This window comes from Malus sylvestris, chromosome 17, assembly GCF_916048215.2.
Source record: "Malus sylvestris chromosome 17, drMalSylv7.2, whole genome shotgun sequence".
Taxonomy (NCBI): Eukaryota; Viridiplantae; Streptophyta; class Magnoliopsida; order Rosales; family Rosaceae; genus Malus; species Malus sylvestris.
Genome location: NC_062276.1, coordinates 23,672,061 through 23,690,886, shown reverse-complemented (window position 1 = coordinate 23,690,886; position 18,826 = coordinate 23,672,061). Strand labels below are relative to the sequence as shown.

The 18,826-nt window shown below is 33.5% G+C and overlaps 2 protein-coding genes across 2 annotated transcripts; one reads left to right on the top strand and one right to left on the bottom strand.

Annotated features, from left to right (window-relative positions):
* Positions 1-3,332: 3,332 nt before the first annotated feature.
* Positions 3,333-7,566, bottom strand: LOC126610197 (auxin-induced protein IAA6-like). Its single transcript, XM_050278190.1, has 3 exons — positions 7,103-7,566; positions 6,811-6,904; positions 3,333-3,746 (listed from the first exon to the last, which is right to left on the bottom strand). The coding sequence occupies exons 1-3, from the start codon at positions 7,464-7,466 to the stop codon at positions 3,632-3,634; spliced, it is 573 nt and encodes a 190-aa protein (XP_050134147.1). The 5' UTR covers positions 7,467-7,566; the 3' UTR covers positions 3,333-3,631.
* A 4,047-nt stretch (positions 7,567-11,613) lies between these two features.
* LOC126611897 (uncharacterized) lies at positions 11,614-12,774 on the top strand. Its single transcript, XM_050280215.1, has one exon. The coding sequence runs from the start codon at positions 11,614-11,616 to the stop codon at positions 12,772-12,774; it is 1,161 nt and encodes a 386-aa protein (XP_050136172.1).
* Positions 12,775-18,826: the final 6,052 nt, after the last annotated feature.

Below are 18,826 nucleotides of genomic sequence, written 5' to 3'. Positions count from 1 at the left end.
TATTTTTTTTTCCTATAACTTCTATTTCACAAAATTTATTTCATATTTTTTTTTAAATTCCATTTTTTCCCTATAACTTCTATTTCACAAAATTTATTTCATATTTTTTTTAAATTCCATTTTTTTCCTATAACTTCTATTTCATAAAATTTGTTTCATATATTTTTTTTAAATTCCATTTTTTTTCCTATAACTTCTATTTGACAAAATTTGTTTCATATTTTTTTTAAATTCTATTTTTTTTCCTATAACTTCCTAAGCCATTATTCAACATTAAATTAAATTAAGTAACATGAAACAACATTAAACAATATGAAACAACATTAAATAACATTAACCAACATAAAAATTATACAACATGAAACTTAAACAACATTTTAGTTGTAGTTTTTAAATAATAAATTATGTTTGGCCCTATGGCCCTTTGGCTCTCGGTTGGAGACGGTTTTTTGTGACAAGGCTAAAACGAGCCCTCTGGCCCTTTGGCCCTTGGTTAGAGACGGAGGCAAATATGGCCCTGTACTGTTCATTAAAATATTAATATCTTGGGGAATCTTGGAGGGCCAGAGGGCTAAAACGAGCCCTCTGGCCAGCCCTCGGTTAGAGATGGCCTAAGATGGCCCAGAACATCACCACGCTTCAGTTGTCCAGCTTCAACATCCTCGCCACTAAACCTCCTCCTACTGCTTTGACCTCCCAGGCCCTCGACCCAGCACAACCGACCGCAGAAGTTGACTCTAATGACTTTTTAGTGTAGTTTTTTTTTTAATTAAACATTCATACATTTAAAAATGTTCCCCACTTGTACATACATTTTTCATATTTACTTTAAATTAATATTCTTCTTTATCAATTATTGTTCTTAATTAAATTTAACCAGACAAAATTATTTTGTTTTGAAATTCAGATTATAAACAATATAAAAAATAATAATGGTTTGCGCGACGCAGTAATTCGTCGTTGCGACGAAGGATCTCTTCGTCGCTCTGTTCTTGCGGCACGAAACCCCTTGTCCCTCTAATCTATATGCGACCAATCCTGTTTCGTCGCGAATATAGATATATGACAATTAATCTTCGTCCCTATTCGTTTTACGCGACGACCTCGTTCTTCATCGCGTAATAAACCTTTGTCCCTTAAAACGGTATGCATCGAAGAATCTCTTCATCGTTTCCGCCTTGTGCCACGAAACCCTTTGTCCCTCTAATCTTCATGTGACGAGTTTAGTTTCATCGTGCCCATAGGTATATGCGACGAATTGTCTTCGGCCTTATTAATTTAAAGCAGCGACGTAGTTTTTCATCGTGTATAGAGTTTGAACGATGAAGTGTTTTCTTTTCATTGCGCAATACCTTTCTTTACGAGCCTTGAGCGATCAACTTGGGGCGACGAAGTTTTCGTTGTTTATAATTTTAGGTGGCGAATTTCTTATTTACACGACGATTTATTGTTCGTCGCAATAACTGTTTTATGTAGTAGTGCACGGCCTTCTATTGATTTTAGAGGCAAAGTAAGCCCTAATTAATTTAACATATTTTTAACTGGGGCTTAACGGATAAGACGTTTTCAATAGGTTGGGTACTTTTTTGGAATGTTTAAAAATGTTGAGACCAATTTGGATGACACTAAAAAGTTGGAGAGTTTTAGGTACTCAATCCTTAAATTTATTATGAATTTATATAACGTATAATTATTACTTTGCAATTAGTCATGTTTTATTCTAATATTTTTTAGATCAAAGTTTGCAAATATCCTATTTGGGTTGAATTGTTTTCTAAAGATAAGAAGGCCCTTGTAAGGCTGGAAGGCGAATCGTTAGAAATTAAAGAGCATGCCACCTCACTCTCGAAAGAAAATAAACCTTATGAATCAAGATGGCATGATATGGAGAGAATAATGCACAATAGACCATAGATAAAATCCCTGGTTCCGTCACCAATATGACAAGAGCCATCGATGCAGATCAAAGTCAAATTGACATAAGAAGGAAAATCTATAGATATAGCATGGTTGACAACTCAAACTTAATTGCCTACATCGAGAGCACAAAACTTGCCTATAAAGTGAGACTACATAACATAAACAAGTCAACTTGAGTTTTAATTTGGACTTATTACAAGGATAAAACAAGAAGCCTAGTCCTAACTCCGTAGGGCTGATATGGTGGTTTGGGGTTGCTTAAATTTTTTTCCAAGCAGCTTCTTAAAAAATTTGGGACACTAATTGCGTTTCGTAAATTAATGAAAAAAAAATGTATCCTTCAAAACCATGGATCCAAAATAGCAGAAAGTAGAAGCAGCTCAAGTCATACTTCTCAAAAGTGCGCTTTTTCAAGGAGGCGAGTGAACATTACCATTTGGTGAAACTTCCATATTTGCAATCCTACTCCCGTCTAATATTGCATTGTTCACAACTATCGTGCAGTTCCAACTCTCCAGCTCTCTCTCGTCGTTCCTAACTCTCCCTCTGAGCTCGTTCTCTCCCTCTCATCTTGTTCAAACACACTTCACCAACGAAAGGGTTAATTTCCTTCTCTCCCAACCGTTATCTCTGTGTATTTCGACATTTTTTTTGTTGCAAGATTGAAGGATTGAACTGGATAATTGGAAGATTGACCTAATTGAATATACCCCATTTATTTTTATGGGAACTTTAACGAAAAATTCCGGATACTGTTCACTTTAACGAAAAATCACATTTTTACACTAAAAAGTCAATCCTGGTACTATTCACTTTTCCCTTTATTTTGTCATTTTTGTTAAAATTCAAAGTTTTCAAGTTATTTTCATTAGTTTTTAAGCATAACGTTATTTCTGGAGGTTATGTTCATAACTTTTTCTTTCATCCATACACTCTATAACATTAAATCTTTGCTTAGTTATATGTCAATACTCTCGGTTGTTTCTCAGTCTCACTATTTCCAAAACTTTTGGAAAAGTTTTAGCCATGGATCATAACTAACTTGATTGTGGTCTGATAATTAAGTTCACAACTCAAATGCACATTAAGATCCATTAAGACTCATTTAGTTTGATTTTACCTTAAATCATCATCACTACTACCAATCTCACATTTATATTATGGTAATATTAAATTAAATAGGTCTTAACAAGTACACATTAACAACCCATGAGTTAATTTGCCACCTCTACTTTTAGGTTATATCAATTTTTTTTTTATGAACTATACTATAAGTTTAACACACATACAAAGTTTTGAATATATAGTACCACACCCAACATTGTTCTGCAACACGTTAAGCCCCTAAAAATTTTCTCATGAGGGTGAGAACTAGAATTCATTATCAAACGGAAGCACAAAAAAATAATATATATTCAGAAAAAGAAGATCCAGTTGAATATTAAGATATCATCTGAAACACATATATGAAGCAAAATAATGACGATAATGAAGGAAAATTATATCCCCTTAATTTCTAGGGTTCCTATATTCTTAACAATTTAACAATATCAAAGTTTCACCTTTAATTTGCGATTAAAACAATAATTATCTGCTTAAAGCCAGCAATTAATAATCATTATATGAAAAAATGCGTACATATGATGAGACAAAGTCAAATATGCAGTCATATATTGATCTTCATTTCGATATTTCCTTCTGAAGTGATTATTTATGGCTCCTCTTCCATTGTTGCTTTACGGAAGCCCTCCTTGTGCTGCAGTCCAAATCCCTTGGCATCCGATCTCTTCATGATCCTCAGCCTCTTGCATGACTCAACAAACATCCTGCAATTAAATGCCAAGCATAATTAATCAGATTATGAATTACAAGTTTGATATAGCTAGTTAAAGGGTCCGGCTACAATGGTACATACACTACTAAAAATGAGGGTTAATAACGAGGGTTGCCTTGGCCACAGATTCTCTTGTGAGCTGTGGCTTTATGCAAGGTTTCAAAAGGCGTTAGGTGAAGTGCCTAGGCGTCTAAGCGGTGGCTTAGGCGGTTTTTTTAATTTTAATTAAATTTATTATGTAGTATATAAATAAATATTAGGATAAATCAATTGTAAAATAAATTGATATATAAATTATAAAGTATTAGGCATATCAAAAACATGGGTAACAAGCATGTTATTCAACACTTAAATAATAAGTCAATCATTACTTTTTATATCATTTAGTTTACAAAATATAATCTATACGTCAACTTCTATGTTTATTTGAGAGTTTGTATGAAAAGTTTTCAACGAATTGGTGATTGTAATTGACTCGCCGCCTACGGTCTCTTGCTCGTGCATGACACGCTAGAGGTATTTATTCCAGACGTGACTAAATTTTCTCTTAAATTTTGTTTTTATTCTCTATTGGGTCAAAAAGATGACGGTTGAGAGACTGGTACTAATTTTGTGTTTTTGTGGTGTCCTAGAGCGATTTGTCATGATTTTGGCAACGAAGAGGCAATGGTAAATGATTTGGGATTTTTTTTTGTTTCATTGGGATGTCTAATTTCTTTTGGAAATATGGTTTTCGAGTCTGATTATTTCCGTTTCCGTTATTCTTCAGGTTTGAGATGATGAGGGTAGTGAAAAGGGAAGTGAGAGTCAATCTTTAGCATACGAAAGCAGGTCTGGCAATTGGACTTGGTTGGATCAAGGATTTCATTTTTGTTTTTGGTCGGAACGAAGGACTTGCCTATATATAAAAGTTTCAACTAAAATGGTGAAACATTCAAAATACAATATTGTCTTTTTGAAAAATTTAAAAAATATTATTAAATTAAAAAGAGTTTAATTCAACACATTTTAAATTTGGAATGAAATTAAAATTTGAAACTTTAGAAAGAAAAAAAATAACAAAAACAAAGACCCCAGTTATGGGCGTTGAGACTTGATTAGGAAGAAAAAAAGTTAGTGGGTGTTGAGTTTCGTTTTCCTTTTTAATAATTTTTTGATAAAATATATATAAATAAAAAAAATCTCATTTTCTAAATCATTTTTTTAGTAAAATTCATGGGAAACGATCCTATTCGGATTCCATATCCTTTCAACCAAGTCCACCAAGGCACACAATCCGAGCCTTTGTAATTTGATCCAACAGCTACAAACAAGGACTCACTTTAAAAGTTATAATAATTATAGCCATTGAATCAAATTTCAAAATTCTGGATTGTGTGCCTTGGTGGACTTGGTGGACTTGGTGGAAATGATCCAGAGAGGATCATTTCCCAAAATTCATAAATAAAAACTTAATTAACAAGGGGTGTGATATCCACACACTCCATTTTACTTCTCACACACTTTTTTAATTTTCGGCCGTCGGATCGGATGAATTGAAGAAGATCAACGGACATAAATTATCAAGGATGTGTGAGAAGTAAAATGGGGTGTGTGGATAGCACATCCCATTAACAATTGCCTAGTTTCTTATGATTGGAAGATGGTATTGTGAAGGACATTTAAAAAAAATTTACCTAAAGATATATTAGATTCATATATACAATATCTAACGGTTAATTTTTAAGCCACTTTCATATATACCATAAAGAAAAATTAATAATTAAAATCAAGCACGCGGGTCCAAATAAGAAGAAGATATTTTTTTTACGTTTTGATTTCAACTTGGGAATATGTTGTACAAAATTTTGCCTTGTGAAATACATTTCACTTCTACGTCCTCTCCAAAATAATGTATTGCCATGACTAGGCCGTACGACCTCAAAGGACAATTTGGTATTATTCTTCCCAACATCATCATAAGAAATGCTTATGTCGGTAGTATGACTATGTGGTTCAAAATATAAGAAATTCGAATAATGTGAGAAATCATGGAAAGACGCATATAATTCTGTCCCTAATCTTTACAAGGATGAAAAATTAATAGCATGCATGCCTAATTAGTGCCGGTTTTATGGACCAATTAGTGTTAACCCTATACACTTTACGACTAATACTTGGCAACCAATGTTGACCCTTTGCAATTTGATTCTAAACTTATCACGCACTTAGCAAAGAACAAGTCCAGTTGTATTCCAAGATCAACTTTTATTTATGTACTACTTAATGACACTTATTTTTCTGATGTGAAATTCACACTCAACAAAATTTTACATGAAAATATAGTTAGTGTAATAGATTTACTTAGAGAGTCTAATGGGCTCTTCAAATGAGCTCCTAGCTTAATTTTAGAGAGAATTTGGAAAAAGTCATCTCCAATCACACTCACTATTCAATTAATTGTATTATTACGCTTAATGTACCGAGTGTTCCTGCCACACTGAAAACCTTTTCCTAACCTAAAGTATCAAGTTATGCTTCCGGCACACTGAAGAATTTTTGTAGGGAGCTCCTAAAGTAACTTCGTAGTCTTTTTGGTTAAAATTTAACTAAATATAGAGAGCATGATTGAAGATGCTATTATCTTTGTAAGCATTGGCTCAATTCAGTAGTCTTATAAGCTCAATTGGATCATGGAAATTTGTATACCCTCCATTAAAAATTATATAGAAAACTCTTCTAATCTTTGTATATGTCTGAATTTAGATTACACAATTTTGCAGTTCTAATCCTCAATTAATTACAGGTCAACTTAAGTAACCCAGGTCTTGGTGCTGCATGAGGCATGGTACTTAAAGAGAGAACTGGATACAATTTCATGTTCAATTTCATTAAGCAAGATTTTACATTTTTAATATTTAAAAAAAACACAAGAATTCCTAATAATCCTGCAATTATTGTATTAAGTTCTCAATAACTGTAGCGCACACTTGTAAACTGTAATTCATAAGTATAAAAAATAGAAATTATAATTCATGTCATGTCATGTGTTGGGATTTTGGTTTTAAAAAACTTACTCCCAAGGAACATCTCCCACTAGCATCCAGTCTCCATCTTTGTCTTCATAAATGGGTGCAAATTCACAGTTGTCTGCATTCTTCAACACCTCGCCTGTTATATATATGTGGACAAACTTTTAAGAACATTTCTTTCAATTTTACTTTACATTTGTAGTTTGTAATTCAAGTGGTAATTTCGGAATATGCATAGATAAAGGTTTGATTAAAAAAGTACCATTTCCTTCCAAGTGTTAGTTGTTGTACTTACATAAAAATATATAAAGAAAAGATATAACCACAACGTACTCACCGATGCCATAACAACCAAATAACTTCTCCAACGCCAGAGCAAGATCTGCATACTCGTTGTGCATGCTCAAGTCAATTTTACGAAGAAAAGGTGCTCCATCCATGCTAACTTTGACATACATTTTTGTCGTCTCATTCAAGCTATTAATCTTCATTCTGTATGAACACACTGGAGGCCACCCCACAACCTCATTCTTTGTCTGACCATTTTTCGGGTAGTCACCAGATGTGGTACTATACCTGCCGTCTCCACCGTCAATCTTTGAAAACGCCCTTTTCTTCTCGTTTTTGTCCACTAAACTTGGACCACTACATAATCCCAACCTCAGCTCTGTAATTTCAAGCCCTAAACCTTCTTTGGCCATTTGGGTTTTGAGGGTTTTGAGAAATTCGAACGTGTTATTTTGCTTTTCTGGATCAATTGGACTGGTGAGAAATGGTTTTTTTTTTATACAGTTTTAAATGAATAAAGGCGAGTTCTTATACATGGTGTGAACTATAGAAATACAGGACATGGTGGGAGCAATGACAGGCCAACTGTGGCTTAGTTGGTCGGTCACATGAGAGGCAAAAGTGGGGACTATGTGCTTCCCTACATGCACTAATAAAGACCGGCACCATAAGTTGGATATGGGACAGATCTTAAGGCTATTGGTGCTTTGAGATTTGGTGGGATCTGATCTTCACCGTCTGATCTGCTCGCTTGGAACAGGTCATGTGACTTTCTTAAGTGTGGTCGTGCTTTGCCTAATTCTATCTCTTTTTTTTGGGGGGTTTTATTATAACAAGAGTTGGGATGTAACGTTGCATCATGGAAGATGGGATAATGTTTTTGCAACATATATGTATGGTCATCCCATTCGTCATGCATGCATAAGTATGAATCATGATGCAGAACTAGGGTTATTACGCACCTATCTGTGAACTCGTAGATTGGTATGCATGAACGATGAATAAAATTTGCTGAAAATATGACTTTAGCCCTTAAAATTTAATTTTCTCCACATAAAATCCGACATAAGTTTTTTTCTTGAATAAAACCCATTGACTAGATTCCACATCAACAAATTCATTAATTATGTTTGACTTTACATATTTAAAAAAATTTGGATGCCTAAAATACCCCTATTTGAATTTTTTTTTAAACCCTATTTAAATGTTTGATGTACATAATTAATGTCATGCGGATGGATGGTAAGGGAGAATTAATGATTTTACCAAAAAAAAAAACATTAATGTTATAAATTCATTGCCTAATATATAAAAACATAAAACATGTCTAATATATGTTATTATACATGCTTAATTAAGTCAATAAAATTATATTTTACATATTAATGTAGGTAAATTATTTCACACACACACACACACATATATATATATGTCTGATATATGTAAAATTCATGCAAAATAATTTACCTACAAAAAAAAACATTTGATTCAAATTGTGCACCTACTATTAAAATTTTAAAATGTTAGATTGCTGGAAAAAAAAACAAAAATAATATACCCAGTATATGTAAAATACATGAAAAATAATTTACCTACATAATAACAAACCCATATATACAAAATACATGCAAACTAATTTACCTTATAAATTCATTGTTTAAGTTTTAAAAGAAACAATGTTTCTACTAGTTTTTTTTCTTCCAAAAATAAAGTACCTATTATTTAATTTTTATGAAAATTGTGTACCTATTGTGTAATTTAAAAAAAAATTACATATTGTTTTTTTATTATGAAAATAATGTAACTATTCTTTAGTTTTTACAAGAAACAATGCATCTACTAGTTTATTTTTACCTATTTTTGTTTTAATTTTCACAAGTTAATGTATCTACTTTTTCAATAGAATGTATATTGGACTAATTAGATTTGGATTAGGCGATTTCACATGAACTTCTTCTCTTCTTTTTTTTTTTTTTAAATTAACAGCAATTAAAACTTAAACTAATTGAATGTTGTTGACAAACAAAAGACAATAAATTAAAAGTCTACAAAAAAAAAAAAAAACCGTAATAGCCATATTAATGTTGGTGGCATGGTGTTGTAAATAAAATTAAATGTATGGATATCTTTTATCTTACCTGGCATTAAATTCAAAATTTGGGTTTTATTTAGATGTTTTAATATAGGTGGGTTTATATCTAGAGTTCAACAATTCTAAGGGGCTAAATCTAAAGCACCCTAAAATTTGTTTGTCCATGCATTGGCCATTAGGATGGCATGATGGTACATGCATATGTCTATAGTTGTGGAAGGAGTAACCTTACTAGTAACAAGAGTGAAGCAAAAAATAATCAAGAAAATTATGGAGGTGACACATGGACTTTTGGGTGAAAATGACAAAATTACCTTCGAGGCACATCGGGATTCTCATGCGCATACAACGAAAAATAACGGCTTAATCAAGGAAGAGTCAAAGGTGATCAAAATGGTATTTATTCAAAACCCTCTCATCACTTCTCATCAAATCCTTATTCAAAAGGTAACTCCCAATTTTCCTATTTAATTTAGGATTAATTGCCATGTTAATTGCAAGATATTATTCACATAATATCTTGTAATTATTCACACAATGTCACCATATATGGCCGGCCACTCCCCTATAACTAGCCTTGTTATCCCGAGTAATGTTATTCATATCATGTTTTTATATCACATTTCTATACCACCTTAGGTGGCATCTGATGTGAACAGCCACATTATTTGAAAATTTTGCAAAACCCAAGCAAAGGAATAAAAAAGATTTCTCGTATACCACAATCATCATTTTATTAACTAGTTTTTCGTAATTATTAGTTTATTAAATAATGAACTAAATTTAAAAATCTGATTAATTCAAATGATGTGGCTGTCCACATCAAATGTCACCTAAGGTGGTATGAAAATGTGGTACAAAAACATGGTATGAATAGCATTACTCCCATTAAAAAGCTAAGTCATTTGCTACCTACAAACTCCAAAACAAATTCTTTTCAAAATTCTAACTTTGGCATTGGAGATTCTTCAACCAAAGCCTCCCCATTCATCGTGGCCGCAAGAGGCTTTTGGCCTTAATCTTAGGTGTTATTATTAAAACTTAAAGCCTTAATCTTAGGTGTTATTATTAAAACTTACTTGAAGATTCTTTGGTCAAAGAAAAAGACGGCAGAAATTTACATCCACAACAAAAGTGAAATTCGAGCTAATTTTTTTATTGCCTCGCTATTGCCGGCAGACACAGCTTATAAACGGTGCCTTGTTCATATGTGTTGTACCAGGATCCTCTCCTGAGCAGATGGAGAGGATCCTCCTGACCAGGCCCATCAAGCCGTTCATTTTTTATCCAACGGCTACAAACAGGGGGCCCTTCTAAAAGTTATAATAATTATAGCCGTTGGATAAAAAATGAACGGCCCGATGGGCCTGGTCAGGAGGATCATCTCCATCTGCTCAGGAGAGGATCCTGGTCCGTAATTATTTGTGTGTTTGGGTTGCTTTTTGTTAGTTTCCACTTAGCTGACTGCAACCCCATCACTTTGCATTTGTAGCTGCATGCCAATGCTTAGCTTTGCCAGTAAGAGACTATTTGGAGGTGGGGCGGGTTGGGGGTTGGTGAAGCCTATATCCTAGAGACACTCTTATATAATTAACCTACGTACGTGGTTAGACTGAGTTAAACACATAAATAAGTTATACTATGATAGTGTGCTTGGTCCAGAGCCGGCTTTTAAGGGGTGTGACCGGTTCCACTGCACATGGCCCCAAATTTTAGGGGCCCCCAAAAATAAATTTTTATTGAATATAATAATATATAAAGTAATATTATATAAAAATAATACATAAAAATATTAATCAAATAAAAAAAAATAAATATATATATATATATAAATCTGATGGGGCCAAAAGCCATCAGATACGTGCCCCCCAATAATAATTTTTTACTGAATATAATAATATACAAAATAATATATAAAAATACTAATCCAATCAAGAAATATGTATATAAAAATCTGATGGCTGATTCCCAACAGTGCTGTTGAGTCCCATCACTGCTGCTTCCTAGTTTTCTTTTCTCACGCCCAAATCCCATCGCTACTCCCACTTTTCTTCTTTCAGAATTCACACCACACTTCCAGACTCCAGTGTCAAATTCCCATCACTGCCGCTGCAGTCTACTTTACTTCTCTCTTCCTATTGTTCTTTTTTCCCACAAATTAGTAAACCCTAATTTATAAGTTCATGAAATTGAAGAGAAATTTCCGAATATGAAGACAATTCAACTGATCAGAATGATGTACACTTCGATTAAAGTAAGATATTTACTAATTCAAGTATATTGACTTGGAATTTGAAGATTTGGGTATTTCTCATTTATAATAATTTTTTTTCTTTTGTACTTTTCAGGGCAAAATCAAGAGGAAAGCAGTCACAAAAAATCACTAGACGCACACGTATTGCGAACTATCAGGTTTCATTGTTTATACTTACTATAATTTTATTGTGATATTGTTTGAGATATAAAAGATGGCACCTACTAGAAAATATCCATCTGGCTACTTGAAGCGTCAAAGAAAAAGAAAAATTGAACAATTGACTCAGTCTCAAAAAGGAGCTATTGATAGGTTCTTTTTGAAAGAAAAAGAACCACAAAGTTCAGTGGATGGTTTAATTACGGAACAACAGGATGACAATGAGCAATTAGCTAATGATTTGGGCAATGATGAAATTGATGATGACCTTGATGAGAAAGATAATCATGAGGATGCTCCTATTGTCAGTGGTCAACCGAGTGAGTTCATTCCCTCAAACATTTATGATCCTCAAATTTGGGATAGTCTTGATCCCAAATGGATTGATTTCTTGGCAGAAAAAGGTCCTGCAAGAGATCTATCAATTGAGAAAGGTCCTAAATATCAGTTTAATATGCGTTTTAATGCAGCCTTTTATACTCGATACTTATCCAATGGAGAGAAACATGATAGAGATTGGCTAGTCTATTCAAATGATGTTGATAAAGTGTTCTGTTTTTGTTGCAAATTGTTCAAGAAAGGGCCTCTTAAAGGTCAATTAGCAAATGATGGCTACAGAGATTGGACACATCTCAATGTGAGGCTTAAAGAGCATGAAAACAGTTTTGATCACATCTCGAACATGACCACTTGGATTGATTTGCGTCTTAGATTGCAGAAAAACGAAACAATTGACAAAGTTGTACAAGACCAGATCAAGAAAGAAAAAGAGCATTGGAGGGAGTTACTACGAAGGTTGATCTCCATTGTGAAATATCTAGCTAAATACACACTAGCTTTTCGTGGAAATAACGATAAGCTTTATCAAGAAAACAACGGAAATTTTATGGGCCTAGTTCAAATGATGGCTGAATCTGATCCATTGATAAATAATCATCTTCAACACTTCCAAAATAATGAGATTCGTTATCATTATCTTAGTCATACCATCCATAATGAGTTGATATTGTTGATATCTTGTGAAATCAAAGCTGCAATCATTCAAAAAGTCAAAGAAGCTAAATATTTTGCTGTGATACTTGATTGTACTCCTGATTTTAGCCACCAAGAACAGATGACCTTGATCATAAGATGTGTGGATATGAACAGTACTCCAGTAAAAGTTGAAGAATACTTTTTGCAATATCTGATTGTGAATAACACATCAGGAGAATGACTGTTTGAAGAGTTGCAAAATGTATTAAAAGTTCTTAATCTTGATATTGATGATGTGAGAGGGCAAAGTTATGATAATGGATCAAATATGAAAGGGAGACACCAATGTTGTTTCTTGCTGTTTTAAGTGTTTTTAGTGTGTTTTTAAGCATGTTAGTATGTTTTGACATAAAAATCCGAAAATTTGACAAAAGTTTGAAAAAAAATTGTTTTGAAAAAGCCAAAAAAAGTTGTTTTTGTGTGTTTGTTTGTGTCTTAGGGTACCTTCCAACACAATAATGAGGATTTGGTTTGTTAATTGCATGACTGTTAAAGAAAGTTATAAACATGGATGGAAGTTTGATATGCTCTTGATTTATGCTTGGTTATAGTTATAGTTTACGAATTCACATGTAATCACAAAGAAAAAAATCAATTTTTGTAACATGCTTGAAGGAAGGAACTCAAACTAACACTACAACCTTGAGAGACTTGAGCCTAATACGTTCTTTGGAGAGTTATTAATCTGTGCATTTTTGTTTTCTAAAGTCGTTGCATGATCTCATCATTCTTTGCTTGGTTGCTACTTAGAAGGCGTTTCATCATTTAGTTCCAAATACTAGAACTTATGCCCGTTCCATTCAAAGCATGACATTGATTTGCATAACACATATTCAAGATGAAGTTGTGTAGTGAACTAGAGCCAAAAAGCTTATCCCGTGCATATTTGTTTAAGTTTAACCCCGTTGAGCCTTGTTTAGCCTGTTTTCTTTGTTAAACCACATTTCCCTTACCTAGCCTAGATTAGGACTATCCATACCCTTGTTTTTAAAGCATAATGAAGCATGACTTAAAATGAATTCCTTTTGATTGTCCTTATGCAGAAAACAAGTATGGGGGAATGAGATTTTTGTGTTTTGTGTGCCAAAAGAAAGTAATAAGGCACGGGTTAGAAAAGAAAAAGAAAAAAAGAAAAGAAAAAGAGTTTGAAATAAGTGAGGAAAGGCTCACAAGTGTTGTTTGTAGTTGAAATCGGCCCTAAAAAGTTGAATGAATAACCCCATTGTGTTTAAAGTTAGTTGCTGCATTCAAAGGGAATTCTAAGCATCAATTTCATTACTTTGCTTATTATGCTTTAAAAACGTTTGTTTCCTTACCTTTCATTGTTAGCCAATCACCCCTAACCCCGTTACAACCCTTAACTTCAATCTTGAGTGTTATGCGTTTCAATATGTGGAGTTTGGGATTGGTACGAGCATATGGTGTCCCTGGTTCTCGCATCTAAGTAGTAGCATTCCAGTCATGAGATCATATCTATACATGCTTAATAACTCCAGAAATTGCTTTCTTTGCTATAAACATATGTGAGTGTTCGTTTTCATGTTTACATCAATCTTCTCACATACACCTAGTGTAGGGTGTGTAGTCAGAAAATCGGAGTGAAAATAAGAGTGTATCTTGTAAGGAATTGAGCAGATTCTCTAAGGCATGTTACTACATTCAAAACATAGTTTTAATTGGTTATATGTGAACTAGTATGTGGTGACTATGATTAAGTATGTGCTCAAGGGTAGGGAATGCCAAAATATGTGGTTATGATGATCTTTTGCATGTCATGTTGCATTGAAAATCCCTAAGGTAAATATTGGAAGGTTTAGGTTTTGTTTTGTTCTTATGTTTTGTTTCTTTGTTTTGCTCGAGGACTAGCAAAAGCTAAGTGTGGGGGAATTTGATAGGAGCATATTTATGCGACTTAGTATGTTTGTTTTCGTGCATTTATGTTCTTAGTTTTTAGTTATGTTAGTAGTTTAAGCCATTTTTGTGTGTTTGTAGGTTTTATGGGCCAAGGATGCAAGAAGATGCATTTTGGAGCATTTTGGAGCATTTTTGGGCTAAGATTGGATGATGCAAACATGGAGACATGAGGATGGATGTTTTGGGCTTTTGTGTGTGCAAGTGTGTGTGTGTGTAATTGCAAGGATAAACACATGCAAAGAAGCCCACATGCAAACTCAAGGCAAGAGAGGGAGAAAACACATGCAAAGAAGCCCACATGCAAAGTGAAGACAAAACTCATGGCAAAGGTGAAGGAATTGTGTGTGTTTTGTGGTTGAAATGATGAAGCATGTGTGTGTAAATGTAAAGGGAAAAACATGGCAGAAAATGTGTGTGTTTTGTGGTTGAAATGATGAAGCATGTGTGTGTAAATGTAAAGGGGAAACATGCCAACACACACCCACACAAGCTCACATGCAAATGAAATGGAGTGGTCCTATCTCAAGCCTATAAATACCACCTTCCATATTCATCAAAGTCATAACAGATTTTCTCTCCAAATTTAGCCAAAAACCACCCCTAGCCACACCACCCATCAATCCTAAACCTTTCCATACCATTCCCCATCCATTCTACACCATAAAAACCACCCAAAACCGTCCAAAACCTCTAGTGCCGCAGCTTGCAAGTAAGGAAGGAGAAGGAACATCTTGTGTCGTGCCTAAGCCCAAGCCTTGGGAGTGTTGGAGCGTTTCTAGGTGTTTTCTATCTTTGATTTCAATGTCTAATTTTATGTATCTTTGTTTTGCAAGTATGAGGAACTAAACCCCCCTTGGCTAGGGGGAATTCAAAGCCATGAATATATTTGTAATATGAATTGATTACCTTCAGTTGTGATTTCTGAGTTGTGATTTAATTTGCTTAACTGCTTGATTGATAACTTATTTTTGTATGTCGATTAAGAATGCATACTTAATTTACATGCATGAATTTGATGCTAGAATATAAGTGAATTTCACCTAATCGTTATGAACTTATATTCACAAGTAGTGAAGGTTGCTAGTCACAATCACGTTAAGTAAATTCTTGGCATAAGTTTCATGCAAATCATAGTTACGAATGCCTCGTCAATGCTTATAGTTTTCACAAAGTTTAATGATCTTTGATTGTATCTCTATTGTGCTTTTCACGTAGGGGACTTTTGAAGAATGTTTTGAATTGTTGTATGCATTTTTCCGTCCAATTCAATAACTTAAGGAAAACTTGAAGATTAAAAAAGTGCTGTTCACGGTTAATCTGAAGTATTGAGATTTACAATTTATTGAAAGAACAACTGAAAATCAATTTAGGTTGCATATGTGTCATGTGTGGAGAAGAACCCTCTAGCTAGTCCATCACCTATCCTTTCACCTTAATTTCATGTTTTTGTCAATTCTGTAATTTATTTAAGTTTAATTTACTTCTCGTCAAAACCAAACCCCCCCATTATTAAATTATATTATTTAGTTAGTTTTCATTGTTGTTAGTCTTTTAATTCAATTTCCGTCCATTTCAGTTCCTAGTGTCTAATTTGATTGTTTTCATTATTTTGAGTCATTCTAAGTGTGTTTCGAGTTATTAGAGTTTTTAGCCTAATTTTGTGTCATTGAGTCTTGTTTAATATTTTTAAATTAATTTAGAATAGATTAGCAATCCCTCCTAATCCCCGGCCTAGAACGATACCCTACTTACATCTATACTACAATTGTCAAAAAGAGGGTTTAATTTGTGTGTCAAGTAATTTTCACATCACAATGTACACTCCATGTGGTTGCCATAGTCTTAACTTAACACTTTGTGATATGGCAAACTCTTGTGGCAAAGCGAAAGACTTCTTTGGAACAGTACAACGTATTTACAGCTTGTTCGCAAATTCTACAAAACGATGGCTGATTCTAAAAGAAAATATAAAATGACTGACTCTCAAATCATTGTCGACCACACGATGGGAGAGCCGTGTTGCGAGTGTTAAAGCAATTCAATCTCAACCTCTACAAATAAAAAAAGCTCTACTCCAATTAGCAGAAAATGACAATGACTTAGTAACAAGAAGTGCAGCTAAATCTTTGGCAGCATATGACATTAGGAATTTTGAGTTTTTATTGGGCATGACTATTTGGTATGATATATTGGCTGCTGTTAATGAGGTTAGCAAAGATTTGCAATCTAAAGACATGCTTATTGATGTTGTTATAGAACAAGTACAAGGATTGATCGCTTATTTTGAAAAGTACAGAGAAACTGGGTTTGCGGAGGCGATGATTAATGCTAAAAAACTTGCTATTGAAATGGAAATTGATCCCGTGTTTCCAGAACAGAAAAGCGTCAAGTTCGTAGAAAAAGATATTTTGATGAGAATGAAGGTGAATCATCCCAACCAACGAAACAATCAACAGAGGAATCTTTTAGGGTTCATTACTTCTTGTATATAATAGATCAAGCTATTGGTTCACTGAAGAGAAGGTTTGAAGAATATCAAGCCTATGATGATATATTTGGGTTTTTGTTCACTTCAGAACGGTTGAATTCGATGGACAACAATAAATTGAAAGATTCTTGTGATCGGCTTCAAAACTTTCTCAAGAAAGATGAGCTCTTTGATGTTGATGGGGATGCATTATTAGTAGAGTTGAAGCTTTTATGAGAGCGTTTGCCAAAAGAAATAAAGACATCCATTGACATATTGAACTACTTGAAGAGGATGCGTTGTTTCCCGACTGCAAGCGTTGCATACATAATTTTGTTGACTATACCTATTACTGTTGCATCTGCAGAAATAAGTTTCTCAAAGTTAAAATTATTAAAATCATACTTGCGGTCAACTATGTTGCAGGAAAGGTTAAATGGACTTGCTTTGATATCAATTGAAAGTGATTTTTTAGACAAAATTGACTATGAAGTTTTAATTGATGATTTTGCAGCAAAGAATGCACGAAGAGCCATCTTTAAGTGAAACTTCGGTGCTAGACTTTTTTAAGTTTTGTTTATTTGGTTTCCTTAGATTGAACTTATTGTTAGTTATTAGTACTATGGTTGCTTTGTAGCTTTTTATACATTTAATAATATTTAGAAATAGATGGTTAGTGAGTTTTAAAGTTTATTACGATATTGCTTTTTAACATCAATACATTGTCCAATTTTTTTTAAGATGTCTTATAAGAAGGGCCCCTTTTATGAATTTCGCACAGGGCCCCCGAAATCTCAGAGACGGCCCTGGCTTGGTAGAGGAATTTTCATCACTAGAAAGGAATTTAGGTTAAATTGATCAATAGAGAGAGATAACAGATAAAGATACTAAACAAAGGTTTTTTTTTAAAAGAACTTTGACGAAAAACTCTCGGTACTTTCACTTTAACGAAAAATTACATTTTTACACTAAAAAGTCAATCATGGTACTGTTCACTTTACCCTTTTTTTATCTTTATCATTAAAACTCAAAATTTTCAAGCTTTTTTTCATTAGTTTTCTTTTTTTTTTCAATGATTCCTTTCACATTTATTATAACAAAAAACACATAAAAATAAGCGACCACCTTACAGTTATACTTCTATTTATATAAGTTATGATCCGGGAACACACATTTTGACACATGTTTTTGTGGTTCCCATTCAATAACTTTTTCAAGGATCTAAACCATTCGATGATCGATGATTCATCATTCATAGATCATCTTTACAAAAAATTAGACAAATCCAAACCATTAACACATTCATTTGTAGTGAAGAAAATTGATGAATACAGTTTTGCAAAAAAAATTAAATTTAGTCCAATGGTCATATGGCTTCGAAATTGGGTGGGCTTTGTTAGAAATAATATTTGAGGGAAGACATAAAGATAGATGGTTGGATCATTGAAATACATTATTACGGAGTGAGCCTCACAAAATCTGGGTCAAAATGTGTCTTCGGTTCCTATTATATGTGTGTGTGTGTGACTATACACACACATATATTGATAGGAGCACATTTATGCGACTTAGTTGGCTTGTTCTTGTGCATTTATGTCGTGTTTCCTTAGTTATTTTAATGTTTAAAGTCATTTTCGTGTGTTTTCAGATTTTATGGACAAAGTATGCAAGAAGATGCATTTTGGAGGCCTTTGGAGCATGTTTCGGGCTTGGAATGGATAGCAAATGCATGGGCCAAGTGGATGGACGAATTTGAGAACTAAAGAGGCCAAGAATATGAAGAATTATGGTCCAAAAGATGAAGAAAACAGCCCAAAAATCTGTCACCCCAACTTGCATTCCTTGCCATGCA